The sequence below is a fragment of the Phyllostomus discolor genome, chromosome 8 (genome assembly GCF_004126475.2).
Source record: "Phyllostomus discolor isolate MPI-MPIP mPhyDis1 chromosome 8, mPhyDis1.pri.v3, whole genome shotgun sequence".
In the NCBI taxonomy this organism is placed as follows: domain Eukaryota; kingdom Metazoa; phylum Chordata; class Mammalia; order Chiroptera; family Phyllostomidae; genus Phyllostomus; species Phyllostomus discolor.
Window position 1 is genome coordinate 79,898,080 of NC_040910.2, and position 27,694 is coordinate 79,925,773.

At 56.1% G+C, this 27,694-nt stretch overlaps 2 protein-coding genes across 3 annotated transcripts in view; one reads left to right on the forward strand and one right to left on the reverse strand.

Moving 5' to 3' along the window:
• NOS2 (nitric oxide synthase 2) overlaps positions 1-21,183 on the forward strand; it is a 35,660-nt gene extending 14,477 nt beyond the window's left edge. For both annotated transcript variants that reach the window (XM_028520360.2, XM_036033362.1), the window contains exons 8-26: positions 91-230; positions 1,559-1,733; positions 1,826-1,927; positions 5,050-5,244; positions 6,248-6,330; positions 6,707-6,851; positions 7,714-7,818; positions 8,791-8,840; positions 9,226-9,400; positions 10,185-10,317; positions 11,094-11,172; positions 12,152-12,333; positions 14,549-14,712; positions 15,728-15,935; positions 17,730-17,817; positions 18,246-18,367; positions 18,695-18,843; positions 19,821-20,015; positions 20,627-21,183. In XM_028520360.2, the coding sequence (XP_028376161.1) occupies positions 91-230; positions 1,559-1,733; positions 1,826-1,927; positions 5,050-5,244; positions 6,248-6,330; positions 6,707-6,851; positions 7,714-7,818; positions 8,791-8,840; positions 9,226-9,400; positions 10,185-10,317; positions 11,094-11,172; positions 12,152-12,333; positions 14,549-14,712; positions 15,728-15,935; positions 17,730-17,817; positions 18,246-18,367; positions 18,695-18,843; positions 19,821-20,015; positions 20,627-20,743 (2,607 nt within the window). In that variant the 3' untranslated portion in view covers positions 20,744-21,183. The remainder of the gene's footprint in view (positions 1-90; positions 231-1,558; positions 1,734-1,825; positions 1,928-5,049; positions 5,245-6,247; positions 6,331-6,706; positions 6,852-7,713; positions 7,819-8,790; positions 8,841-9,225; positions 9,401-10,184; positions 10,318-11,093; positions 11,173-12,151; positions 12,334-14,548; positions 14,713-15,727; positions 15,936-17,729; positions 17,818-18,245; positions 18,368-18,694; positions 18,844-19,820; positions 20,016-20,626) is intronic.
• A 1,383-nt stretch (positions 21,184-22,566) lies between these two features.
• LGALS9 (galectin 9) lies at positions 22,567-26,013 on the reverse strand. The gene is made up of 4 exons (XM_028521402.2): positions 25,895-26,013; positions 25,346-25,434; positions 25,049-25,211; positions 22,567-23,316 (listed from the first exon to the last, which is right to left on the reverse strand). The coding sequence occupies exons 1-4, from the start codon at positions 25,913-25,915 to the stop codon at positions 23,170-23,172; spliced, it is 420 nt and encodes a 139-aa protein (XP_028377203.2). The 5' UTR covers positions 25,916-26,013; the 3' UTR covers positions 22,567-23,169.
• Between the last annotated feature and the right edge of the window lie 1,681 nt (positions 26,014-27,694).

Sequence of the window (27,694 nt, forward strand, 5' to 3'; positions counted from 1 at the left end):
ACCAGATCCAGCCTTGGTGTTGACAGAGTGGAGCCTAGAGGGGTCAGGGTGCCTGGGTCCGCAGACTCACCGGGCCTGTCTTGTCCCCAGCTGTGCATTGACCTGGGCTGGAAACCCAAGTACGGCCGCTTCGACGTGGTGCCTCTGGTCCTGCAGGCGGATGGCCGAGACCCTGAGCTCTTTGAAATCCCACCTGACCTTGTGCTCGAGGTGCCTATGGAACATCCCAAGTAAGCAGGCTGAGGGTGCTGGGGGTGTGAGTTAGCATGCATGTTCCCTCCTTTCCTAAGAGAGACCTCAACCCTCAGGCCCCTCCTCGCATCTCCCCGCAAAGCCCAGTCAGCAGCAGGTGCCCAAAGGGCTGGCTTTCAAGGGCCCCCTTGTCATCTTTATACAGCAACTCTGCACTGTATCTGGGGCTTCAGACTTACGAGGATACGTTGACGGTGAAGGGGAAGCAGAGGCTGGGACAGACAGGGCCCTAGGAACTTGGGAAGCAGTGCCCCTGGGAAAGGAACCCTCGTAAGGCTCTGAGATACTCACTCGAGCAGCCCAGGCCTCTTCTGCCTTCCGGCCAATTCTCCTAGCTTCCCCTCCTGGCTGTGATGAAAGCACAGGGCTGTAGTGACTTCAGGAACGCCTCTGGCTCAGCACTTGCTCCAGACAGCTCTCACAATTACGAAAATACCTCCACATGTTGAGGCTCACTATGTAGCAGTCCTTGTGCTGGGCTCTTTTTCCTTGTCTTTCTCTTTATTTTTTATCTCTTGAATATTGTGAAACACAGTCCCATCTCCAGACCTTTGCACCTGCTGTCCCCCCGCCCTTCTCTCAGAGTTCATTCCCTCCTGTCAGTGAGGTATTCCTGAATGGTAGCCGCCCCTGAGAAGCCCCTCTGGGATGCCCAGGCTGTAGTAGGCGCCCTTGCCCTCTGTGCGACACATCATCTTGTTTCTGTCTTCCTGTTGGCCTATTTGTTTGCCTGTGGACAGTCTGCACTCTAGACTGTAACCTCCTTGAGAACAGGGGTCTTGCCTTTCTTGTTCAGTAATATATCCCCAACATGTGGCTGGGTCCTGGCACATGGTAGGTGCTCAATTATAAATATTTCTGGAATAAATGAATATACAAATGAATGATAGTATTATCTTCACAATAATCTCCCGAGTTTGGTGCCATTTTGTTGGTGGAGATGCTGAGACTCAGCAGGTCTAAATAACATCCCAAGGTCACACAGCTGCTGAGCAGTGTGGCAGACCCTGCAACCAGGCTTCCTGACACGAGAGCCTTTGCCCACTGTGTTACCTCGAGTTCTCAACATTTGGCCCAGGACCTGGCACACACTTCATTCTTACTGTGTGTTTGCGTGAGTGACTGAGTGAATCCGTGATTAATGACTGACACCTAGCGCACACATTCACCCCTCTGCAGGATGCACTTAGAGGTCAACCCTTGGAAAGGAGTTATCTTGGTGGACTCTTTTCCTGAAGCTTTTTTGGGGGGTGAGGGCGGGCAGAAGTTAAGGCCCCAGTTGCCAGTGGCTCTGTCTCCCCCGCAGGTACGAGTGGTTCCGGGAGCTGGAGCTGAAGTGGTACGCCCTGCCCGCGGTGTCCAACATGCTGCTGGAGGTGGGCGGCCTCGAGTTCCCAGGGTGCCCCTTCAACGGCTGGTACATGGGCACAGAGATCGGGGTCCGGGACTTCTGTGACGTCCAGCGCTACAACATCCTGGAGGTAACGAGGACCATCTGGCTGGGCCAGCTGGAGGATCGGGCCTGGGGTTTGGTCCCAGGGACCGACACGCCCCCACTTCTCTGCCTGTGCAGGAAGTGGGCAGAAGGATGGGCCTGGACACGCACAAGCTGGCCTCGCTCTGGAAAGACCAGGCCGTCATTGAGATCAACGTCGCCGTGCTCCACAGTTTCCAGGTGCGTCCGGTGTTCTGTGGGTCTGAGCCTTTCCCGTGCGAGGGTCAGCTGGGCCCGCCACTCACGCCGTGCTCGCTTTCCCCTCACAGCGTTGCTTGCCTGTTCACGCGCCACACAAGCCTTGCACGGCCAGTCTGTGTCAGGTGCTAAGCGCGGCACTGGGGACACAGAGGCACACAAGCCCTCGAGCTGACTCTGGGTCTTCTGGCATAACTTCTGAGCTTCTCCCAACAGGCCACTACTTTGCTCCAGAGACTGGTCAGTCCCTGCATTTAAGCACTGGGTCCTGTCCCTTCTCAATCTCTCTAGGACTTGAATCCTGAAAATACCCTCTCTCTCTGCTGTATCACCAGGGTCTCCCTCCACACTGGACCATTCCCAACAGCATCAATAGGTGGTAATGGTTCCCATTGCAAAGAAATAAAGGGCTGGCTGACCCAGTAACTCCCCGGCTACAACTGGTTTTCCGCTTTCCCTCCTGGCAAAACCAAGGAAAAGATCTCCTGGCATGTCTCCTCCCCCACCATTCCAGTCAGGCCTCTGTCCTCTACCGCTCCGCTCCCCCACTCACACCGGAACTCTGGCTGTTTTTCAAACTCACCAATGTAGTTCCCGCCTCAGGGCCTTTGCATTTGCTTTTCCCTCTGCCCAGAACACTCTTCTCACAGATCACCCTATGGCTGCCCCTTCCCTTCATCCAGGTCCCAACTGTCACCTCCTCAGAGCAGCCCTCCCTGATACTCTCACGCTACCTCCATCTGTCTGTCGCTCTTACTTTTTTGCCTCTGTCTTTATTTTTCTTCATAATACTTACTGGCTCCTGACAATATATAGTGCATCCACTTCTTTCCTTCTTTGTTGTTTTGTGCCCCCCCACCCCGGAAGGCACACTCCACAGGGCAGTGTCTTGCCTCTCTTGTTCACTGCTCTGCCAGAAGAGGGTCTGTCTGGCACATGGTGGATTCTACAGAACTGTGTTGAATGAATGAATGAATGAGAACCCATATTCGAGTGAGCCCTGGTCCTCTTATTTCCCTGTACTGAGTGACAGTGTCCACCCCTTGGACCCACACATGCCGGTGGGCTCCCAGCCCACCGGGCCGTCTGCTGCTCTGACTTGTGTGAGCACACCCCTTGCTGTTGTGAAGGAGGCATGGGATGTGTGAAGGTATTACTTTAGAAGTTGGGACCATCTCCACGAAGCTGGCAGATGCCCTGGAGGCCAGGCCACTGGGCAGAGAGCAATTCATTTCTGCAGCAAAGTTTTACTGAGCATTTTCCTTGTGCCAGGCCCTAGGCTGGGCTGGGGATACAAGTGGTATACAAAACAGACAAGAATTCTGTCCTTGTGCAGGGTAGTGGCTGACATTAAACAATCACCCAGTAAATATTTATCATCACACCCTGTTCCCCATGACCCCATTGGCAGGTCAAGCTTGTGCTTGTAGGGGGGGTGGCTCTGAGACAGGACAGGAAGAGCCCCCTGGGGCCGGCCCAGCCTGGGAAGGCCACGCTGGCTGTGGACCACACATCCCGACTCCTGGGGACTCCCAGCATCAGCCCTGACCCTGGCAGGATGAGGACATGTCCTCAAAAATCCCCTGACCCTTCGCTGTCTCTTGACCGTTGCTGACCACGTCCTGTCCCTGTGTTTGAGTCTCCGGGACTTCCTCGTCACCCTCCTTCATAGCAAACTTCAAAAGACTTGGCCTTGCTTCCTAATCTGTAGAGCACAGATTGTCACAGCACCTCCCTCACTAGGTTACTGGAAGAATTCAATGTATGCAAAACGTTTTGCCAAACCGCCTGGCCCATAGTGAACACTTAGTAAGCAGTCGTTTTGTTGTTATTATTGTCTGTTATCATGGCCATCACTGTCACCATGATCATCAGGTCATCATCAGCTCCTGAGCGTGAAACTGGTCTGGCTCTCCAGAGTCGCTGTGTGTGTTTGTATGAATTTTAGAAGGTGTGACCGGGCCTCCTGGGGTCTCCAGCGCCAGCTCCTCCCATCCTCCTGGCCTTGCCTCTCGCTGTGGCCTCCTGCAGGGGTGCCCGTCTCTGGCCTAGCTTGCACCCATTCTCAAGACTCACCTCCCCTTCGAAGTTGTCCCCGAAAGCCCCCATCTCTCCTCCAGGCCGCTGCCCGAGCTAAGCCCTCCCTGTCCTCTGCCCTCCACCAGCACCTGCGCTCACCTCCGTCGTAGCTCCTATCAGACCTCGTGAAGCCGCTCACTCTCCTCTGCCTGCCCCAGTTAGAGGATAATCCGATGCAGAGAAGGGGCCCGGTCTTTCATTTCTGCGATGCCAGTGCCTCCCGAAGTGCCTGGCAGACAGAAGTCATGACGGCGGCTAACGTTTACTGAGCACAGTCTGTGCTTTGCTTGTAGTAACACTGCATCCTTTCAGTCACCTCATGACGCAGGGACTGTTATCACCCCCGCTTTACAGAGGGGGGAAACTGAGGCTTAGTGAGGTTCAGGAACTAAGGACTTAAGGTCACATGGCTAATAGGAGGCCAAGGTTTGAACCACTATGTTAAACAATTATCTCCTGATTGAACAAGTTGCCTGTAACATTGAGGCGTGTGGCTGCCCTTGCCAGGCCATTCTGGGAAGGCTCAGACCCTTGGCTCTAACCCAGGGACCATGGTCACTGTCTTCCACACACTGCGGTCCTCTTCAGATGGGTCTAGTTCCTCCTCGGCCAAGAGGGCCACGTCCTCAAGAAGTGGCTCCTGGAACTTTCTACAGACAAAAACGCACCATGGCTTGATTTATCAGCATCTGGTGAGAGCCATTTGTTGGGAGTCTGGGGGACTTGTGGGCATGGCCTGAGAAGCTGGATGCTGCCCCCAGAGGGCCTGCAGGAGGCCCACCTGATTTGTGGGCTGACCACGGTGATGGTGATTTTATTTGGTTCTTTCAGAGGCTCTGAAAGTGCCTTCCATTCGGGACTTTATCTTCAACAGTGCGGAGAGGGCCAGGAGGAATCACTGTCCCATTTTACAGACTTCCATGCCTTCTCGTGGTTCTTCTGAGTTGAGCCCTGTAGTCAGCAGACCAGTCTCCTGACTCCCCCATCCCTGTCTCAACTCCCCGCCTTGCCTCCTTCTGATGTAGAAGCAGAACGTGACCATCATGGACCACCACTCGGCTGCAGAGTCCTTCATGAAGTACATGCAGAATGAGTACCGGTCCCGAGGGGGCTGCCCTGCCGACTGGATTTGGCTGGTCCCTCCGATTTCTGGAAGCATCACCCCCGTGTTCCACCAGGAGATGTTGAACTATGTCCTGTCCCCTTTCTACTACTACCAGGTAACAGGGGCCTTCCTCTCCTCTCGGTCTTGGGAGCTCAGGGTAGAGAGAGTGTGTGTCTGTGTGTGTGTTCACATATGTACACATGCCTATGTGTGCTTGTGTGTTTGCGGCTGTGTGCACGTACATGCTCACTTGTGCAGGGCATATAGGGAAGGGTCAGGGACACAGACATACTTTTAATGCTTTTCAGGCTTCACTCAAGGATGTTCATTTCCACATTGCATTGTCCCTTTGGTGGCCCGTTGCTCTGACAGGGTTTGGGCTGCTGAGGGCAACCACCGGGCCTCTGCCCGCGTGGGAGGGCTCTGAACAGCCCTATATCATTTTGGTGCAGAGCGTGGCTCCCAGTCAGGCACACCTGGGGGTGGGGTGTCATTTCACCCATCTCAGGGCAGATTTTCTCCTCTCTAAAGGGATTGGCCTTAATTTCACGATAGGAGGTAGTAAGGATCACGTGAGCTGGTATATGTAACGGCTCAGCCCAGTGCCCAACAGAATGCACTCAATAACCAGTATGCATTGAAACAAGCTCGCTTGTGGGTAAAAAGGACTTTGGTTAGATTTGGGAAGAACACCCTTGCTCTAAAGGTGATCAGCAGGGTGACTTCTCGTCCCGGACAGTTTGTACCTGTCGTCAAAGCACCTCCTTTCCCCCTTGAAGGTGCCTCCACATTAGCTCATCTTCCTAGTGATAAGTCATGACAAGACTCTAAAAACAAGAGAGAAGTGGGGCTCCTTCCCTCCAGGGGACACTAATGACCATAAAACCAACTGGCCACTTGGAGGTGCAGGCTCCGTGCTGGACACTGAAGCTGCCACTCTGAGGGACACAGACAGGCAGGGCCCTCCCTGTGGGGGTCTCAGTGAGGGAGGGGCCTGGGACAGGGCCCACCCCCACCCAGCTCGTGAAGGGCAGGAAGGGTCCTCCATCTCACCAGCATCCCCCAGCCCAGGCCGAACTGCACCCACCTTGCTCTCACATCTGCCCTCTCTTCTGAAGGTGGAGGCCTGGAAAACCCATGTGTGGCAGGACGAGAAGCGGAGACCCCGGAGAAGAGAGATTCGGTTCCAAGTCTTGGCTAAGTAAGTGGGAGCGGCCAGTGTCAACATCTTCCTTCTGGTCAGCCTGCTCTTCTAGGCCTCGAAGGGCAGGGAACAAAGAGAGAAGATGACCTTGATGGAGTTTGGCTCGCAGAGGTCCCCACACCAACGCCAAGGGTCACCTGTTGCCATCGTCCCAACCTCCTACCTCCTCCATTTTCCCAAAGGGGCCGAGCAGTGGGTAGAGCTGGCGAGGGGAGGAGAAGGGCAGGGAGTCAGGTTTGGTGGCTGGTGAGAAACGTGGCTTCTTTTAACTCAACATGCCCCACTTTAAACACTGCCCCCACTCCCATCCCCCGGGCCCCCAGCTTCCTCTGAAAGGATGGCTCGGCATGTGTCTGTCTATCTGTCCCCACAGAGCTGTGCTCTTTGCCTCTATGCTGATGCGCAAGACCATGGCCTCCCGAGTCAGAGCCACAATCCTCTTTGCAACGGAGACGGGGAAGTCAGAGATGCTGGCCCAGGACCTGGGCACCTTGTTCAGCTGCGCCTTCAACCCCAAGGTATCCGACGCGGCTGGGCGTGCACCGAGTCTCTGCCTGTGCTCGGGTGGTCTGGGAGAAGGCCGAACAGCTGCTCTGCTCCGAACGGCTGCTCTGCTCCGGACGCTCGGGGCTTGGATGTGCTGCTGTTGGTGGTAGATCGGTGATGGCCAGAGACGTGTGTGTCTGGGGCTTCACAACCCCACACAGTAAACACGTTTTTCAGAGTGTTCCAGGGAGCACAGGTTGAGAAACATGTTCCTAATGAGTGCAAGTCTCAGTACGCATGAGCTTCTCTGGGAGAATTTTATTCCCGGTTACTGAGCACCTTCCGTACAGGGTGCACGGGTAAACGTGGGAGGGGCAAAGGATGAATAGAATGCAGACAAGTAAACCCCCAAAGGGTGAGTCGCCCACCGTGTCAGTGCTGTGTTTCATCCTTCACCCCCAAGGCCTACCGAGCCAGGTGGGCCGGGGCAGGACAGGAGGCAGTGACGCCAGGGTTAGCATCGGGCAGGGTGTTTGGGTCCCTGAGGTGCCAAAGGAGTCATCATTTTTGTGTAACCTGCTCATTTCCACATTTTTGTGGAAAATGTGTCTGCACACTCAGAATCCAGAATAGCTGAGGAAGTGGCAAAAGTGATTTGATTTGGGACGTGCAGTGTTTGGGGGGCAAACCCTCTGGGGCTTGCTAGTGTGGTGGTGGGGTGGGGTGGGGGGGGGCTTGAGGCGGGGAGACTGGAGGACAAGTGTTCGAACAGGGTCGCTTGGCAGGGGTTTGTTAAGCGCTCACCTTCTCTGTGCCACACCTGTGCTGGGTGGGGGTTGCAGCGGGCCCCAGCCTGGGAACCCAGGGCTGATGTCCCGCCTCGGTGCCGTGCAGGTTCTCTGCATGGACGAGTACAGGCTGAGCTGCCTGGAGGAGGAGCAGCTGCTGCTGGTGGTGACCAGCACGTTTGGGAACGGAGGCGCCCCCGGCAACGGAGAGGTGGGTGGCTCAGGTACTGGTGTCTGGGGGGGTGGCGGGGCCCAGGAGGACTGAGGGAAGGACCTGGGGGACTCAGCATGCCCCGAGGAGGACATTTGGAAGTGGGTGCCCGGACCACTGTGGATGCCCTGACATCTGCCAGTGCCTGTGCCGCCTTTTTGGTGACACACTGGGACACTCTCTGTATAGCTCAGTGCAGTGGCCTGGCTTTTACAGTGCAGCAATTCATGTTTAAGGGAAACGTTATATCCCTGTCACAGATGGAGAGCCAGCAAAAAGTAAATCCAGTGAAAACCAACCAAAGTTACTGAATTTTAGCTAGAAACTATTACCTAACCACGGCTTGCTCAGTGTGTGTGTGTGTGTGTGTGTGTGTGTGTGTTTTAAGGAGTAATAAGCAAGTACTAGAGAGATGTTAAGGCTCCAGCAGTACCAATATGAGACTTGCTCCACAGTGTTCAGAAGAACAAAATACATACATACATAACTGGAATAACTCAAAGGAAATTACAGAAAACCGAATACTTTCTCGCAATGAGATTTGACACTGTATTTGCTAGGTCATATACCACCAAAAATTATCTTGAGTTCCTGAGAAATCAGAATTGTTTCAGAAACTGCAGCAACAGTCGTGGCTCTCACCAGGTCCCACACTAGAAGAGGGGCTCACTCACACCCCCTTAGGAAGCCCTCTGGAGATGCCCCACTGTCAGGCAGACCCCCTCTACCAGGGCTGGCAGGGCCGGAGGTGGGGCTGTTCTGGGCCCCCGTTGAGGGCCAGGACCACACGCATGGCAAAGACTGAACTCATCCCTGAGCCCCAGCTGGCACACACAAACCAGCGGGTATGTGGGGTCCTGGACCTTCTCCCGCCATGGGCGGCCAGCTCGTAACTGGGCCAGTGGAAGAAAGGAAAAGGCACTGCTTTTAGGAACCTTGTCCTGAGAACTTCGTGGTTCTCTCTCTTTCTAGAAACTGAAGAAATCCCTCTTCATGCTGAAAGAGCTCACCAACAAGCTCAGGTAAAGCTGTTCCCCAGCCCCACTTGTCCAAGCCCTGCCTCGTGGGCCTGGAGTCTGGAAGTGGGTGTGTAAGGGGTCTTCTCTGGGGGTCCTGGCATAGAGAGAGCCTGTCCTCAGTGTGTGTCGAGGATCAAGCCAGGGAACCCAAGTCCCTCTTACAGGTCTGCAGGCCAAACATAGGGCTGGTCTTCAGAGTTAGTGAAAAGGCTGAGAAGCCAAAGAGAACCAGGAGGGAGCGGACATGGCCGGGCCCTATGCCCAGCTGCAGTGGGAGTGTCGGAGGCCAGCCTCGCAGCTGTGGGTGCGGCTGGGGGCTGCCTGCATGGGCTGGCTCACTCCAGTCTGTGTGTGTGTGTGTGTGTGTGTGTGTGTCCTCCTCGGGCAGGTATGCCGTGTTCGGCCTCGGTTCCAGCATGTACCCTCAGTTCTGCGCCTTTGCTCATGATGTCGACCAGAAGTTGTCCCACCTGGGAGCATCTCAGCTCACGCCGACAGGGGAAGGGGATGAGCTCAGCGGGCAGGAAGAGGCCTTCCGCAGCTGGGCCGTGCAGACCTTCAAGGTCAGTTCCTTGCTGGAGCTGCCCCATAGCACGCACAGGGTGCTGTGCGGCATTCATGCCCGGGACACCTGGGCTGGGCACCCTGGGTGGCGTGACTCCTGCCTGGTCCTGGAGGTACAGTTCCAGGTGTGGGCTGGGCTGCAGGCCGAGGGCTCAGGCCACTGTGCTCTTCCTCAGCCTCCAGAAGGGCTGCACCGTAAGCGTGTGTCCCTGGGGCAAGAGAAGGTAGCTCGGATGCCTCCCTGCCTCCTGGGAGCCTCGGCTTGAGATCTTCCCCCCTCTGATTATCCAGCTCTTCTCTTGACAACCTCGTCTTATTTCAAGACTCCCAGCCACAGAGAGCTTGGGGACAGGGACCACACAGTTGAGTTCTGTGTCAGGAGGTCTTTGTTGCCCGGGTTTGACTCCTCTGACTTAGCAAATTCCTCATGTAAGGGAAGCGTTCCACCCTGTGGTGCCTAGGAGCCCCGGCCTGAGTCAGGCCTCCTCCGATGAGTCCACATCAGGAAAATGGGAGCAATCAAACCTGCCTCACGGTCGTGCAGATAGAATGAGATGCTGTCAGTGTGAATATCCACCGTGACAGCAATAGCTAGCATGTGCCAAGCCCTGGCGCCTCTTTGAGTCTTCACAACAGCCCAATCGGAGAAGTGTGCTCAGCAGTTTAACAAAGCACTTCGCTCGTTGTAAGGACCTGAAAAATGGGAGCCCTGGTGGTGGTGCTGCTGCCGCTGCTGAGGATGACACTCACGAACACCGGTTCGCTCTGTCTCCCTCCTCGTAGGCAGCCTGTGAGACGTTCGACGTCCGAGGCAAGGACCGCATTCAGATCCCCAAGCTCTACACCACCAGTGTGACCTGGGACCCATGCCACTACCGGCTCGTGCGGGACTCACAGCCTTTGGATCTCAACAAAGGTACCGGCTTCCCTGTGCCACATGGGGCTGGTTTGCCCTGCCTGCCGGGGTGGGGGTCTTTGAGCCGTGAGCCTGTGGTTGAGAAGACCAGGGGACCCTCCGCAGGGGGGCAGCTGGCCTAGGGCTGCCAGGCCTCTCTCTGTGGTTGCCTCCAAGTGCTGGTCGGGTGCCGGAATCACGGTCTTGCTTCGTCTGTGAGGGAGGCCGTTTCAGGAGGAAGCCCGGGCGGGCAGTGAGGACAGCAGGAAGCCACTCCAGCTGAGGGCCCCTGCGTGCCGGATGCTGTGATGGGCTCCGTGCCCAGCTCTATGCAAGCCTTGACACTTGTCCTTCGAGAAAGACACAGAGAAACTGAAGTTCAGGGAGATGAAGCTAGTTGCTAATGGGTGGCCAAGTTGAGATTTGAGCCCCACCTACCCTTCCAGCTGTGATGACAGCCAAGTATTGTAAAGAACATTCTGCAGAGGCAATTCCAGAACATTCTGCAGTCTGTGACCTTTCCACAGTGCCCTCCAGATGCTGTGCCCATGCACTTTCTTTGATCTCGTACCCTGAGTCTGGTGGTCCTGCAGGTTTCCGCTCGCGTAGGATATCCCCAGCTCCGGCGGTGCTCTCCCGCCTGACAGGAGACCTCCGAGCCACACTTCCCCTCCCCTAGCAGCCGCACAGCCACCCCCTGTCAGGGCAAGGGTATCTCTGAGTCTGTGATTCAGACACGTGGAGGCTGCCCCACCAATGCTTAAGAAGCCGCTTCACCGCCTGTCTGTCCCCCACAGCCCTCGGCAGTGTGCACGCCAAGGATGTGTTCACCATGAAGCTCAAGTCACGGCAGAACCTGCAGAGTCCAAAATCCAGGTAGGGCAAAGCACGGGGCCTCCTGGGTGATGGTCCACAGATTTTATTTTAATTGGGGAAAGACCAGAGCAGGGCAGACTTTGAAAAGAGAGAGGTGTCCGAGGGCATTAGCGATGAAGCCATTGGTGGGGACCAGCCTGACGGTCACCTGTGGCCACCAGTGCCTTTCCATCTGGTCTCCATTGCCTGAGGGCTACTTTTCCAGCTTGGGGACGAGGTACCTGCTTCACTTCCTGTCCTAAGCTCCTTCACCAAAAGGGGAGGGCAAGAGAAACTCAAACCATTTGGTTCTTTCTTAAGAATTTGCAGGACATGCCGTGGCTGGCGTAGCTCAGTGGATTGAGCAAGGGCTGTGAACCAAAGTGTCGCAGGTTTGATACCCAGTCAGGACACATGCCTGGGTTGGAGGACACGGCCCCCAGCAACCACACGTTGATGTTTCTCTCTCTCCCTCTCTCTCTTTCTTTCTCCCTCCCTTCCCTCTCTAAAATAAATAAATAAATAAAATTTTTTAAAAAAGAAGAACTTGCAGGACAAGTTTAGCAGGGAAGGACCTTTCCCCACCAGGGTAAGCCAGTGCTGGGGTTTCTCTGTGGGTTTTGTTTCTCCGTGCCCTCCTCCATACATTAGGAAAAACTGGGCTTTGTTCTAATAAAAACAGAATGTGTGCTGGGGACAAGGAAAGGTTTGTCCCAATGCCTACGCATCTCCCAGAGGGATGCTTCCTTCAGGCAGATTCTGTGGTCTAGCCCGAGAGGGCTCCTGCGGATGGCGCAGCCAGGGGGTCAGCGCGCCCTCTCCCCAGGGAGAAGCCTCAGGCCTGGTCAGCCTTAGGCCGTTTCCAGGGACCACGAGCATGGAACCAGGCAGGAGAATGAAGAAAGGAGGGCGACTTTCCTTGGGAAACGGGCCCACCCTCCAGGGGTCTCCTCAGGAAATGCCGGCAGGGTCACCAGAGGCTTCTTTTTCCCTTCCCCAGCCGCGCCACCCTCCTGGTGGAACTGTCCTGTGCGGGCAGCCAAGGTCTCAGCTACCTGCCAGGGGAGCACCTGGGCATTTTCCCAAGCAACCAGCCGGCCCTGGTCCGAGGCATTTTGGAGCGAGTGGTAGACGGCCCCGCACCCCACCAACCCGTGTGCCTGGAGACCCTCAGCGAGACTGGTGAGCCCCCTGCACACCCAGCAGCCTCCCACCAACCCCCCAAGCAGCGGATGGGAAGGGCCTGGCCTGCGCTGCAGGCAGCTAACCTTGTCCTTCCTGCTGGGTGGGCAGCCCCCAAGCCGGCGCTAAAGCAGCCTTGCAAACAGTTAACCCGCAAAAGGGATGCTTCTTTGGGACGTCTGCCCAACACCAGAGGCTGGAGTGTCTTTTTCCCTTTATTCTTTTGCTTATCTGGCAAAAGAATATGTTCTTTTGTTGATTGATCCATTGATTTTTCCAGTCAAAATTTTATTTGGTCACATCAGATATGCCCCGGGCTGACAAAGCAAATGAGATTCGGTGTCTGCCCTCAGGGAGCTCACTACCTAGTATGGGAGGCAGATGTGCAAGAATGTTCACAGTTGTGATTATTCTAATAGTAACAACAGCAGGCAGCACTTACCGGGCAATTGCTATATGCCAGCACTTTACATGTGGGAAATTAGTCCCCACCACAGGCACATGTGTGCGGCTTGCCTGGTGACGTAACAGAGCGATGTGGACACAGTGTAGAAACAATGAGGTTTGAAGGTTCAAGTCCCAGATCTGACCCTTATCTGCCAGGTGGCCTTGGGCATACGAGCCACTGCTCTAGGCTTTATTTCTTTGTCTCTAAAATAGAGATAGTAGAGCCTTCCTTGCAGGCCTGTTTTGAAGAACAAATGAGTAGATACAGATGCAACCTTCACCACAACTCCTGGTGCCAAATAAATGCAGGCATGGAGGGATGTCCATTTCCCACAGGCCAATGGACCTTTGCCCAGGAGGTCAGACGATACACCCTGAGAGCCTCCTCGGTTCCCCAAATGTATATATAACCTCTTCTCATTCCGTGGCATTCTGATTTCATGCTGTTACCCGACCAAGGGTCTGAATGGTTCTCACCTTCCCTGGGCAATGAGCAGGGGCAAGCCAAAGGTGGCCAGGACTGTGCGGCTGCTCCCGGCTGTCGTCACCGGGGAGAAGACACCATCTTGGGGAGGGTCCAGAGCACCCTGTCCTGTGCTAAGGCGAGCTCTCAGTCTGTGTGATGGGCACACACAGGGTGATGGGCAGTGGGAGACGGAAACTAATGAAATCTGCAGTCACGGGCCTCCCTGCCTTAGGATGCGCCCCCTGGCCTCAGCCTCCTCAGTGATAAGGACACCTTCAAGAATGTGTCCCCCAGCCCTGGCTGGCGTAGCTCAGTGGATTGAGCACGGGCTGCGAACCAAAGTGTCGCAGGTTCGATTCCCAGCCAGAGTACATGCCTGGGTTGCAGGCCATAACCCCCAGCAACCGCACATTGATGTTTCTCTCTCTCTCTCTATCTCTCTCCCTTCCCCCTAAAAATAAATAAATAGAATCTTTAAAAAAAAAGAATGTGTCCCCCTAAAGAGAGTAGCCAGAATAGGAGAGCAGGAATCAGAGAGGCAAAGTGTGGCCTCGCACCCCACTGCCCAGGAGAATGTGAGAGAGCCCGCCCGAAACCTGGGCACCAGGGGACAGAGATGTCCTCGTGACTGCAGGCAGACGGACGTGGCTCTGCAGGCCCTGGGTCTAGATGGAACGACGTCACACTAATATTCTTACCTAACACTTACTGAGCGCCTGAGCCCCGACACTGTGTAAGGGACCCCCTTACTCTGCACTGTTTCATTCAAAGCTCATACAAACCCAGTGAGACAAGTTTTCTTACCATGTCCGTTTCACAGAGGCGGAACCCAAGGCTCAGAGAGTTGAGTCACCCAGCTAGTAAGTGGGGAGCCAGAGTTTGAACCCACATCTACTGGCCCCAGGGTCCCCGCTGTGACCACCCTGGATACTGGCCCTGGGGACTCCTTGAGACTCACAACCTCCCTTTGGGGTGATGGGTGCCAGGGACTGCGGTCACAGGCATTTCTCTGAATGAGCAGCCGGCGTTGAGGGTGCACAGAGGTCTGTGGTGGGTGTAGCCACTGTGAGTCTGAGATTCCCCTGTGGACACACTGCTCAAGTCCAGGTCTGGGTGAGCCAGGGACCGGACTCTGGCCCACAGTTTATAGGACTGTGTCACTGGGGGGGCCCTTTCGAGGGCTGTCGATCGACCTTCCCTGCAGCCCCATCTCCAAGCACCACCTTCCTACACGTGGGTGGGACGCACGAGCCCTGCTGCTGTTCCTGGAGCCAGAACTTCAGTGTCATCTCTCCCCTGCAGGCAGCTACTGGGTCAGGGACAAGCGGCTGCCCCCCTGCTCCCTCAGCCAGGCCCTCACCCACTTCCTGGACATCACCACCCCCCCAACGCCGCTGCTGCTCCGAAAGCTGGCCCGGCTGGCCACTGAAGAGGCCGAGAGGCAGAGGCTGGAGACCCTGTGCCAGGTGACATTTGGGGCTGGTGCGAGAGGCAGTTGCCAGGTCCTAGAGTCAGGGGAAGCCAGAGCCCAGAGCGGGTCTATCACCTCCGAGGGGGATCCACCTTGGCTGCCCAAAGTGAGACATGTCACAATCCGGTGGGAAGTCAGGCATCCTCTCCCGTCCTATCTCTGGGACACAGTTGTGGTGCGTAAACTGGATTTTTCTGAGTGTCTGCAGGATGTGCCCAGAGTGCACACCCTCAGACATTAGTTAAAGGGAGAGAGCCACTCTGCCTTGTCTGTCTGTGTATTCCCTGAACCTGAAACAAGCCTAGGACTTAGAAAGAGTTAGAGGATGGACGGGGTGGATGACTGGCTAAGTGGACACAGTGCCAGATGGGCAGATGAATTAATAAATGAATAAGAGAATGCATTAACTCACCTGAAACTTTCTGGGCCCCAGTCTTTGCAAAAGACACTGGATGTCATTATTACATCAACATTATTGCTCCTTTTCACGATTCTAGCCGCCTCCGCTGTCGTTACTGTGTGGCTGTGCTGTGCTAACTTGTGAGGGCGCACATTCTCTCATTGAACTCTCACAACATGCCCACAAAGTGGTGGCGCTGTCCTCAGCTCACAAAGGCTGAGTAACGGGGACACAATCCCACAGCTCTAAAACAAGCACCATGTCACAGCGTCCAGTTTTTAAACTCAGGTCTGGGTGATTCCAAAGCCCTGCCCCAAATGAGATTATAGTAGAGATCTTACTCCTGCCCACAAGTTGCTGACAGTGAAGTTCTAAGCACACGAGTTAGATGAATGCTACTCGCTGGCCTGAGTTCTTCCAGGAGAGGAAATAGCCAATCTCTTCTCTCCAACGCAGTAGCACCCTGGACAGCGCCAGGTACTTCACCGTGTTTGTTGAGGGAGGGAAGGAATGAATGAGTGAAGGAGTGGGTAAATACTGGGTTGTGGCAGCCTCTTCCCTCGATGTGCGGCGGGTGCCCCGAGTTGCTCACACCGCCCTTGCCTTGCAGCCCTCGGAGTACAACAAGTGGAAGGTCACCAACAGTCCCACGTTCCTGGAGGTGCTGGGGGAGTTCCCGTCCCTGAGGGTGTCTGCCAGCTTTCTGCTCTCCCAGCTCCCTGTTCTGAAACCCCGGTACTACTCCATCAGCTCCTCCAGGGACCGCACACCCACGGAGGTCCACCTCACCGTGGCTGTGCTCACCTACCGCACCCGAGGTAAGGCCGGGGCAGAGGCTCTGGAGCATTCCAGCTCCGCTGTTTCCTGGGCAGCTGTTCAACATGGCGGAGCCTTGGCCTCCCCATCAGTTAAATACCCGCCCTCCAGAGTGGTCATACCAAAGGAGGTGTGTACGAGACACTACTCCGAACCAGGCGCTGAGCTAGTGGATCATCCATAGCCGCGTGAGATGGGTGCCGTGTGCATCTTACAGGTGAGGGAACAGGCACGAAGAGGTTAAGCCACTTGTTCAAAGTCACACCATGAACAAATAGAGAACTGAGATTCAAACCCAGGGAGTCTGCTTAGTCAAAATTCTTGTGTGTGTTTTTAAAATTTATTTATTTTTAGAGAGAGGGGAAGGGAGAGAGAGAGAGAGGGAGAGGAAATATCCATTGGTTGCCTCCCACACACTCCCAACTGGGGCCCTAGCCCATAACCCAGGCATGGGCCCTGACTGGGAATCAAACCTGTGACCTTTGGGTTCACAGGCTGGTGCTCAATCCACTGAACCACACCAGCCATGGCCTGAGTCCACATGCTTAACCACCCTACTCCACTTTAAAGCCCTACTACTGTTGGGACAATGTAATGAGATCGAGTGTGGAAAGTGCCCATTACTTAGTGGGAGCCCAGTGATTCTAAGTCTTCCTGATAGTCCAGCCGAGGTACAGGGGTGGTTCTGCCTTGATTGTCCATCACTCCATTCACTGACCCAACAAGAATTTGTTTCATACTTCTCTACACTTGGCACCCTGGTGGGTGTGGAGATACAGCCCCCATTGCCCCTACCCTGGTGAGCTCCCCGTCTGGAGGGTGCAATGAAAAGACACGCACCAAAATAGACAGCTGTCATTGTGTAGGCGCTGAGAAGGGATGCACAGGATGAAGGCAGAGGATGGGGGATGGGCTGGCGTAGACGGGAAGGTCTCAATCCTTGTGCGGTTGGGCTTGGCTCCTCCAGTGGAAGGACTGGGCCCCTGCCTTGCCCTCGGTAACTGAGCACTGCCTGGGCTGGCAAAGCTGGGGAGCTCCCCGCCACCTCAGGGCTGTCGCCACCCTGAGAAGCACGAGCACAGCGTTCTAAGAACTGGGCAGAGACTCTCTGCTGTGCTGGAGGAGATCGCACAGGCCCAGGCTCAGGCCTCAGACCAGGGCAGGGGAGGCAGGCACGTCCTGTGAGAGCGAGATTCCATCCAGAGGAAACCGAAGGGACTTCTCAAGTTGGTTGGAGGCCCCTTTAAATTCTGGGCCCTTGGGAGGGGAATGTACCCCAGGGAAAGCTGGGGTTTCCACAAGCCCAGGAGGGGCCACACGCAGATGTCAGAACAGACTGGAATGCTCAAGGGGTTGTCCATCACCTGGGGTTCCTATCGGGAAGGGCTGTATTTGGGAAGGCACTCTGGGGCAGTGCCTGAGGCCACCCTCAGGGGCCACTTCGGGCAGCTGTCATCAGAGCCGAGTGGTGGGCTGGGCGGGTCCCTGAGTCAGGGAAGCTGAGGTGTGGCCCAATTCTCTTGCTACCCAAGTGACCTTGTACAAGTCACTGTCCCTCTGAGACTCAACCTCGGCAGTGGCAAAAGGAGAGGCCTCTACACTAAGACCCTTTCTACTTTCAGCAGCTCTGATATTTAGAGGGTGGAGCTCGGAATCGAGAGAAAACAGCTCCCACATTAGAGCCCCAAGTGTCTGAGCAGGCAGTTGGAGCAGGCGCATCCTGGGGTGGGGCACCCCTGGGGGGTTTACGCACGGGTTGGGGGGGCAAATTGGTCAGGTCTGTGCTGTCCTTGCAGATGGCCAGGGTCCCCTGCACCACGGTGTCTGCAGCACGTGGCTTAGCAGCCTGAAGCCCCAGGACCCAGTGCCCTGTTTTGTACGAAGGTGAGCATCCCTGCCACGCTGTCTGTTGTGGGGCCACTGGCCCTAGGAGTCTCGGGTGGAAACAGAGGAGTCTGGGGTTTAGGTGCCAGTCTGGACCCCTTGGCCCACAAAGAAGGCATTGAGGTCCTGTCCATTCTGCTTCCTGGCTGTGGAACATGGCCAGGTCTGTAGCAAGGATGGAGACAGAGCCCAGAGTACAATGAGGCTCAGCCTCTATCAAAAGGACGCCAGCACAAGGCGCTGGTGTGTGTGTTCAGGGGAGACAAAGCAGCCTGCAGGACTTGGGAATCAAATTCGAGCTCACTGTCTTCTCCGAGCCCCCAACACTACCATCCCCTACCACACCCCCAGCTCCTCAGCCCCTGTCCTGAGCCTGCACGCAGCCCACAGTGTCTGAGGACTGGGGCCTCTCTCTCTGTCCCCTTCAGTGCTAGCGGCTTCCAGCTCCCCGAGGACCCCTCCCAGCCTTGCATCCTCATTGGGCCTGGCACGGGCATTGCCCCCTTCCGCAGTTTCTGGCAGCAGCGGCTTTATGACATCGAACACAAAGGTACTGCTGGCAGGGGTGGGGTTCCTAAGGGTGAGGGGTGGGGCACCGAGTGGCCAGCACCAGCTTGAGTGTAGAACTGGGCTGCAGAAGAGTTGTGCCACTGCCCACACGAGTTTCCTGGCCCCTATCCCAGGTCTGCCTCAGCCTGTGCAGGCAAGGGATCTGAATGCCCTGGCCCTCAGCATCCTCAGCTATACAGTAAGGAAAGTAGTAGATAGGATTCTTGTGGAGGTGAAATGAGAATCAAGCCAGGTGCCCAGTTTGTCTGGCTTTGACGCCTGCCCTCTGGCGGCCACCCTTGTAACTGCAACCTGCTGGGTCTTCCAGGGCTCCAGAGTGGCCGCATGACCCTGGTGTTTGGGTGCCGGCGCCCAGACGAGGACCACCTCTATCGGGAGGAGATGTTGGAGATGGCCCAGAAGAGGGTGCTGCATGAGGTTCACACAGCCTACTCTCGCCTGCCTGGCCAACCCAAGGTAATGCGGCACCCCCACGAGAGGGGGAGCATTAAAAGTACAGACTATACTATGATGGATGTGCTGGCACCCATACCCCACTCATGCCTCTGAACTTTCATCTCCTCTGCTCTAAAATGTAGGCTGTTATACTATCAGAGCGGTGCTGTGAAGCTATGAAACTATTCAGTTCACTATTCTAAGAGATAGACTCTGAGGCGTTCAGGACCAAGTCAGGGCCACGTCAGGGCCACGTGGTGGGTTAATCCCCTGCTCCCAGCCTGCTGAAGGCCCTCCCCACCTGGGATTCACAACCGCCCAGGGAGAGGCTGTCCAGGCTGGCTGTACGCTGCACCACAGCAAGGCTGGAGGGCACCTGCTGCTCCCACCACGAGCCCACTGATGGACTCTGCTGCCCCATGACCTGGGGAATCAGGGCAGACTCTTGGCTCCTCCCTTATAAACTTGTCCTATCAGGGCTCCTCCCAGAGCCAGTGCTCCATGCCCAGGGCTGGGGTCACTGGGAGCCCTAGTGGACTCCTGGACTTCTGTGGCAATGGGGAGCCCAGAGCTATAGGCCCTGCTCTGCATTACAGTGGAGGTCCCACAGACAGTCCGCACTGAGATAATCCCTTTTCTGGGGTGTAGGAAGGTGGGCCTCAGGGCCCTGGACAGGGCAAGTGGCTTCATGGATGCCTCTTTGAAGCATGTGAATCCAGAATACATCGGGAGCCCCACTGGATCGTCAGCTCCTCAAGGGCAGGGTGGGGCTGTGATGGGCATTCCTCTCTCCAGCCTAGGCCTGGGCTGGGCAGGTGCCAGTGCATGTCCTCATGCTCAGCCAGGTCCCTGTGCAGAGTCCTGGCAGGGAGGGTGTTTACCCTGCAGCACATTGAGCCCCCTCACCGCCTCCCTGTGGCCACCAGGTCTGACTACCAGCTTTGTCCCCTCAGCCCCCAGCAGCAGGGGCCTGGACTCACCACCTCCTCTGGTTTCAGGTCTATGTTCAGGACATCCTTCAGCAGCAGCTGGCTGATCAGGTCCTCCGTGTGCTTCACAAGGAGCAGGGCCACCTCTATGTCTGTGGGGACGTGCGCATGGCCCGGGATGTGGCCCACACAGTTAAGCAGCTGGTGGCAGCCAAGCTGAGCCTGAGTGAGGAACAGGTGGAGGACTATTTCTTCCAGCTTAAGGTATGGTAGCTGGTGTGTGGGCTAGGGATACAGGTCAAGGGCATGAGACAGGGAGCCAGGTCTAGGAGTGTCAGAACTAGGGGAATCAGCATCAGGACAGTCCTGGATGTCAGGAGAATGCTAGAGGTGGCTGGAGGTCAGAGCTGGATGCACTGTTAGAGGCTTGATATACATCCCGGTCTGGTTGTTCAGTTAAACAAAGTCAAACATGCTGCTTTACCACAAGACTTTCAGAGCCTCTAACATGCTCCTGGGCATCGTGATGCTTCAAAACTCGGAGATACTGTGTCACACACAAAATGTATTTAGCTCAGAGCCCACGTTTCAGGAGCATCCTGTGGGATAAAGCACTAAGCGGACTATTCTGTGCATCCCAAAGCCAGGAGAGACGTTTAGGTGGTCCAAGGAAGAGCAGGTGGCGGTGGAGGTTACAGAGTCTCAGTCAGAGTCCAGTGCAGTCTAAGCATGGCTGAGGGGAAGGCCGATGGCTCAGCAGTGTAGGTGTGGTGGGGAAGCTGGGAGGATGCAGGGCCCTGGTTCCAGCCTAGACCTGATGAGTGAGAAGTGGCTGCACCAGCAGAGCTGACACGTGCTTTCTGTTTTCCCTGAAGACCCAGAAGCGCTATCATGAAGATATCTTCGGGGCTGTATTTCCCTCCAAGGAGAAAGAGGATGGGGCAGCGGGGAAGCCTGGGGATCCCAGAGCCCCAATAGCCTGTGGAAGTTAAAGCTGCTGCCACTGAATTCCAGGATGGTCCCAATTCTCCATTCTCTGAGGCCACAGGGAGACGGTGGAAAATCATATCCCCAGCCTCACATCTTATTTCTCTACCTTCCTCCCCTTTCCTTGACTGGCTACCAAGTAGCAGCCTGGACTGAGGAAACCTGTTGTCTCCTTTGGGCCCACCCTTACCGGATAATGGAATATTGGGATGTCCCTGGTCCCTTAAAGTAAACGTGCAATGCCAGGCCTGGCCAGTGGGTGAGAAGGTGGGAGCCTTCTCCTGATTGCACCACTGTGAGGGACCCCCAGGAGTCGCTGCCTCACCTGTCTGTATTTAGCCCCATTCTTCTCCTGTACAGTTATTTATGCCTTTGTATTTAAAAACAAAAACCCTAGTGAACCTCTGAGGGCCATTTCAGCTCTCCCTGTAAGACTCCTTGATGGAGATATTTATATAAAATACATTTTATTTTAACCACGCTGTGTGTGTGCTTGTGTGTGTCACAAGGACACAGCCCTGAGTTACGTAGAGCTGAGCACTGGTGGTGGCCCAGCTTGGCTCTGTGGCTTCTTTAAATGCGTACGAGAGCTGCACATGGGGTGCACGTCTGGGAACCTGTGATGGGCGAGGGAGCACCGGCCTCAGCCCAGCCTCACACAGGAGGCACCTCCCCCATGGGGGGCGGCAGGGGGGCGATGCTGCACAGGATGCCAGCTCTTTAGCAGAGACACTGACACCGGCCTCCTGACAACACCGCTGCATTTTGCTTTGGGACCCGCTGCTTCATGAGACTTTGGCCAATATGATTGGCCCCTGGATGACAAAGCAGGTGAGGTCGGACTACGGTCAAGGCCTTGGGCAGTACGTGAAGGACACACATCCTCCATGGGGAAGGCTTCTCAAGGGACTGAGCCATGTGTCCTTGTCCCAGTGGGAACGAGGAAGGCACTCAGCCAGGGGTGAGTGAGGGTCCAGTAAAATGTGCCCCCCAGCTGGGGTCTGACCTGTGTTTCCTTGACTCGCTGACCCCCTACTGAGATGGGGTGGTGGGGGAAGAGGGGACATGCCAACCTGCAGTGTCCTCGTGGTGCTTGGCTCAATGGTAGCCAAGGACATGATCACCTAGCCTAGTGCCTCTCCCAGGCTAACCGCCTGGGATGTCTCTCCAATGCAGACTCTGATTCAGGTGTGTGGTGGGACCTGAGATTCCTTATTTGAAACCAGCTCCCAGGGGCGGTAGGTCCTCCTGACTCCGGGACTTTGCTTTGAGCCTGTGCCCTGGTTCCTGAGGCCCTGGGTTCTTGATAGAGTAGCAGGGTGGGTTGGCATCATGTGGACAAGACCTGAGTCCCCCTGTACTGGCCCAGGGGCTGGCAGACCCTACACACTGAGACACTTTCCCCAGCACCGCCTCCCCCCTAACACTGTGGGACCCACAGTGGAACCACCAACAAGCCCTCCTCTGGGTCAGCTCCTCCTCACCCCACCTTCCACCTCCTCCCACTGATGACCTGCCCTGCCCTCTGGCCTCCTGGCCCTGCCCTGGGCCTCATAGGCTCTAGCCCAGCCTTTGGCCCATCTCAGAAGCGCAGGGCAGCTTCCTGGCTGCAACTCTGTTACCAAGCTTCCTGTCAGATGTTCCTTCCAAAGAGCCTGAGTCTGGCTGCTTTTTCCCACACCCTTGTGTGGTTTGTGGGGACCCACTGAGAGCAGAAATGGTGCCCCATCCAAGTGTGCCTGGGCTCCCTCCTTGGCCAGGACATCCCCAATTCCAGAAACCTAAGTTTCTCCAAACAAAATTGATGAACCACAGTCATCCCGTACACGTGGGCCACCAGGGATATTTCTGTCTCACTTTATTTGAAGGACAATGGAAAAGGGGGGCTTCCAGCTAAAGAAGGTCCTGTTTGTTGGTGGAGACCAGCAGGTATCAATCGGGCTCACTTTCTTGGAGAGGAGCAAGGGTTGGTGATGGTACAAGGAAAGGGTAAAGGTTGGAGAAACAGGAAACCTGAGGAGACCACCCCCCGTGTGTGACCAGGTGGTGGCTTGAGCCTGAGGTGGACTTGAATGGACTCTGGGAAATGGGATCCAAGGTAGACAAGGTGTAAGCTGGGGGCTTGGGAAAGCCCACGACCCTCACTTTGTGCCCAGGGGACAGAACATGGGGCTTCAACCTGCACACACCACCCCCTTCCTCAGATGTTAAGATTGGGCAGCCGGAGCCCCAGGTGGTGCCCTGGCTGAGGCAGACAGCCCCAGCCAGCTGCCTCCTCCACCCCAGGGGCGCTGCAGCCAGAAGGGACCTGGTGTCTCCAGATCCTCGGTGGGCTGGGAAGGGCTGGGACAGGGACAGGGAAAGTGGAGGTGATGAGCAGATCTGGACAGTGAAATGCTCTAGCCCGAGACCCCAGGACCAAGAGTCCTGTCTATGTGTGCACATGGGTCACCTGAACATCACCTGCCACTTCTAGGACATTGATGGCAGGCAGGTCCTTCAGGCGGTGGTTGTAGTCAAATAGGTGCTGACCATTCACCGCCACCTTGAAGGCAGTATCCTCACAAGTGATCCTCACCTGGACAGACAGATGACCCTGTCATTTGTGGTGCACTTGAAGAGTCGGCAAACCTAAATGCAGGCTGGGTCTCCTCCCCTCTTCCTGCCTTCCTCTAACATGCATTGAGCACACCCCACGCACATATCCAACCCCACAGATTCACTCTTTACAAACATGCTCTCCTTCCCATCTTTTTACATATTCTGTTCCCCTGGCATAGGATGCCCTTCCCCCAGGTGCCAACCACACATCTCACCCACATGGGGTCCTACTGATGCCCCTTCAGGGTTCACCCTGTCTAGCTGGGCTTCCCTGCCTTCTGCCCCCACCTCACTCCTGTTACTCAAGTCAGCAGACCCTTCAGGTCCTGTGCCCACCCCCATCCTCACTCTCCCACTGGACCCAGAACCTCCAGGGGCAGGAGCTCTGCCTTGTGCCCCCCACGTTCCTGGTACCTGCAGCCAGGAGTGCCCCAGGCTGGCACCCCTACAGCAGCCCCTCCTAACTTGTCTTTTCACCCCAAACAGTTTCTGCAAGGCGGTCAGAGCACATCTGAGAAAACCCCATCATCCCCCACAACACTCGGGGTGTGCAGCACACTTCCTGTGGGCCGGGCTCTGTGCTGAGCCTGTCACAACCCGGGGTCAATGCATTCTCACATCTCTGAGGTCAGTGTGGCTATTAGCCCCATTTTTCTGATGGAAAATGGAGGCTCAGAGCAGCCAAGTCACTTGCTCACAGTCACACAGTGTCTCTGAGTCCCAGTAAATTGCTCTCAGGTCCAAATACCAAGTCACTCTGTCAAAGTCCAGATTTTTTTCTGTGGCCCTCAAGGCCCCACATGGGTCGTGTTCTACCCAGGGGAGGAGTGCCAGGGTCTATGTAAAACACAGATGCCCAAGCTCCTCCCTGCTTGGCCCTGGGCTGGGCCAGGCCTGGGTTTTTCCTTGTCAGGCTCTCTGGGTGATTTGATTCTGTCCTTGGGGTAGGGAACCCCTGCTGTCCGATTCCGGCCTCCAGCCTCCCTGACCCCCCATTCCTGCACAGTCCATGCCTGTGACCTCACTTTTGCAGCAACAGGTGCCCCCTCCCACATCTCCGGGAATGCACCCCTCAGATCTTTATGGGCGTCTCCTTCTGTCCCTGAGGTCTCCACTGCACTGTGGCCTCAGAGAGCTGTCCCCATCTCAGGGGGTGTGGCCCTTGCCCAGGCCTCACTCTACCCCAGCAGGCTCCTTTGCTGTCAGTGACGCACCTGTGGTGACCTGCTGTGATTCTCCGCCACCTCCACTGTCAACTTCGGGGGCAGGACCTCAGCTGCTGGCTTCATGGCTGTCTCCCCCTCCCCCAACACCTGGACTACTCCCTGCACTAAGCAGCCTTGAGAACAGAGCTGATGAGCCATGAACGAATGAGTGAGGGAGTGAGTGAGTGAGTGACTGACTGAAGAAATGAATGACACCTCAGTCTGGGGTTCCATCCTGCACTTATTGACTGAGTGACCTCAGGCAAGGACCCTGCACTTGAGTTGTTTCCTACCTGTAAACAGTGGATAACACCACCTCTTTATGAGGGACAGTAATCCAGGACCACAACAACAAATATCTGGTGACCACATTCTATTCTTCTGGGCCCAGCCCTCACCCCAGCGGCCTCAGCAACCACCTGCTTCCCTGGGCCCACAGACACCCCCGCCCCCTGCCTCACTTGCCCCTCAGAGCCTCTCAGAGCTCCAGGCTGCAGCACCTACCAAGAAGCCCTGGCCTCTGGAGAAGGGCATTGTCTTGGATATGGAGTACTGCTCAGGCCCCCAGGAGCCGTTGATCTGCGTGTTTCCGATCACGGTGTTCTGGTCAAAACGGGGGTTCAGGTGGAAGGCGATGTCACTCCTGGAGCGCAGGTTGATGTGGAACCTGGGGACCAGCAGCTCACATGAGTCTCCTCTGCCCACTGAGCTCCCGGCCCTGCCCTTCCCCGGCCTGCCCAAGCCAGGAGGAAGGCAAGAATGAGCTCGGGGTAGCTCTCTTCCCCAGGAGACCAGGCTTACCTCTCAGCACTGGGCAGGACAGTTCCTGACACGGTGATGCTCTTGCAGGGGCACATCCCACCCGGGATGGCGGTGAAGTAAGGTATCAGTTGTTGGGGGAAGAGGAGAAGGTCAGCCAGCGGCAGCCAGAGCAGCGACCACTGTAGAGGGAACCTCCTGCCAGTTTCCATGAATCGGATTGTCCACTGACAACTCTGCCTGGGAGTCGTGTCTCTTCAAGAAAGAATCGTGATGCCTTTACTTAGTTGTAAATTCAAAGGGAAACTTTCCAGGGTTCCTCAAATTAATTAGTGGGCTGAACTGTCATGAGAAGGACTTTGGCCAGACACAGGGGACACTGGGGCTGAGGAGGGACAGTCACGTAATGTGCTCGTCATGAAGGGACACTGTTGAAGGTGAAAGCTCCTTTCAGCGGCTTCTCATTCACTTGGGTGCTGGACTCCAGCTTCCCCAAGGACTGCTCCTCATTCTGTGAGCCGCCCTTCCCCTCCTCCACTGCCCAGCACACACCAACCCTCCACCCAACACCCTCCCTGAGAAATCACTCATGTAGGTGGGGATGGGGTACATCACAGGTGGGATCACAGTGTTGTTTTGAGAAGAGCCCAGGACATTCAGTGTGGGGTTGCGTCCACACCCAGGCCCCCACACTCTCTGAGGGGGATGCTCTGACATGAAGCATCAGCCCCTGGGCCCTCCCTTCACCCCCTCTCATGGCGGCCTGGGTGGAACTTCCTGCCATAATCCCAGACCCCACCATGGCCACCTGTTCTGGGTCCTCCACTGAGGCAGCTCCGATACCTCCAGGGCCCTGTCTGACTTGTAGCAGCAGGAGGAAGAGAAGCAGTGACTTCAGTCTGTGACCAGCAGTCACATCCCAGGGATGTGAGCATGCAGGGCCTCAGCCCCAGATGCTGGGGACACTGCACCCCCCTCTCAGTCACAGGAAGACCAGTTTTCCTGCTGGTCCCGAGGGTCCTGCCTGGAAGTCAGGGGACAGGGCCAGGCCCTTCAGGCCAGGGGTAGGCAGCCTGCTTCCAAAGGCCCAGTGTCCCCAGCAGACACCCGGCCACAGCAGGCAGAAGGGGCTCAGTCCCCGGGCAGTGAGTGGCTTTCAGCCAAAGGGTGCTGCTGCCCGAGGGTTGGAGCACTTCTCATGGCCAATTTCCCCGTCTGTTCCCTGGTTATGCTCTCAACAACCCTGGCCATTGTTAGCACCACCTCCACAGATGAGGACACTGAGGCACAGAAAGTTTGGGAACAGCCCAAAGCCATGCAACTGGTCAGAAATGGAGTGGGGTTTGAGTGCCGGCAGCCAGACTTCTAATTTGACCACCACACAGCTGCTTCTCAGGATGAGACACAGAACGTCCTTCCTCCAGGCTCGCTGGGTGCTTCCCCGGCCCAGACGGCCAGTCCTGTCCTGCTTGTGCTTCCAGCTTCCATCCTAACCCCTGAGGAGGCTGGGCCACATGGGGCTGTTGGGGGTAGTAATGGGGGGGCGGTGAGACCCCCAAGAGGGGCCCTCATGGTGGTCAGCTCTTCAGCAGAATGGCCAGGCCCTGTGACCTCCCAGCACACTTTGGAGGAAGAGGATGGTCACTCCTGACTGCTAGGAGTGAGGGGGACACCAAAAGGGGAGACCACGTGGGATGGACGGGTGCTCCTGGCCCCTGTGGGGGTGACACCCATCCTCATTTTTGTCTGGACTGCAAGGCTCTGTTTTCATGGCTCATGGAGGGTTTTCTTTCTGATTTGAAAAATTGTGAGTCAGGAGATTGAAAAGTAAAAACCAGCCACTAGGATAAGAATACATAGGGCCTGGGAGGAGCCCTGGGATCACTGGATTACCAAGCAGCCTGGCTCAGCTTTCTCCAGCTCCACCACCAAGGAGAGCCCAGGGGCCGATGACTGCGGGGGGGAAGCCATGCCAGGGGCCCTGCTGAGGTGGCTGCAGTGTGAAGCCCAGGCAGCAACCACCCCAACAGCTTCAGCCCCCAGCACTCTGCTGTCGCCCACCCACCTGTCCCATGTCCCTACCCAGAAGGGCTCTCTCAGTACAGCTCCCCTGCCCTGTCAGGAACAAGGCTGGGAGAGGCTTCTATGGACACTGTGGGGTGAGGACCAAGACAGGGTGACCTCAGAGGCCTCCTGGGCCTGGGGCTGCCACTTGCCTGCCTCCCCCCATTACTGTGGTCCCTGTGGGCACCTCCCTCTCTGGAGGTAAATACAGGCACCTCCCTTCTCTGCCCCCTACCATCTGGGCACAGTTGGCAAGTGGCCTCAATGTTTCTGAACCTCAGTTTTCCCATGAATGCCGTGGGGATCATAAAGCTCAGGGGGTCTAAA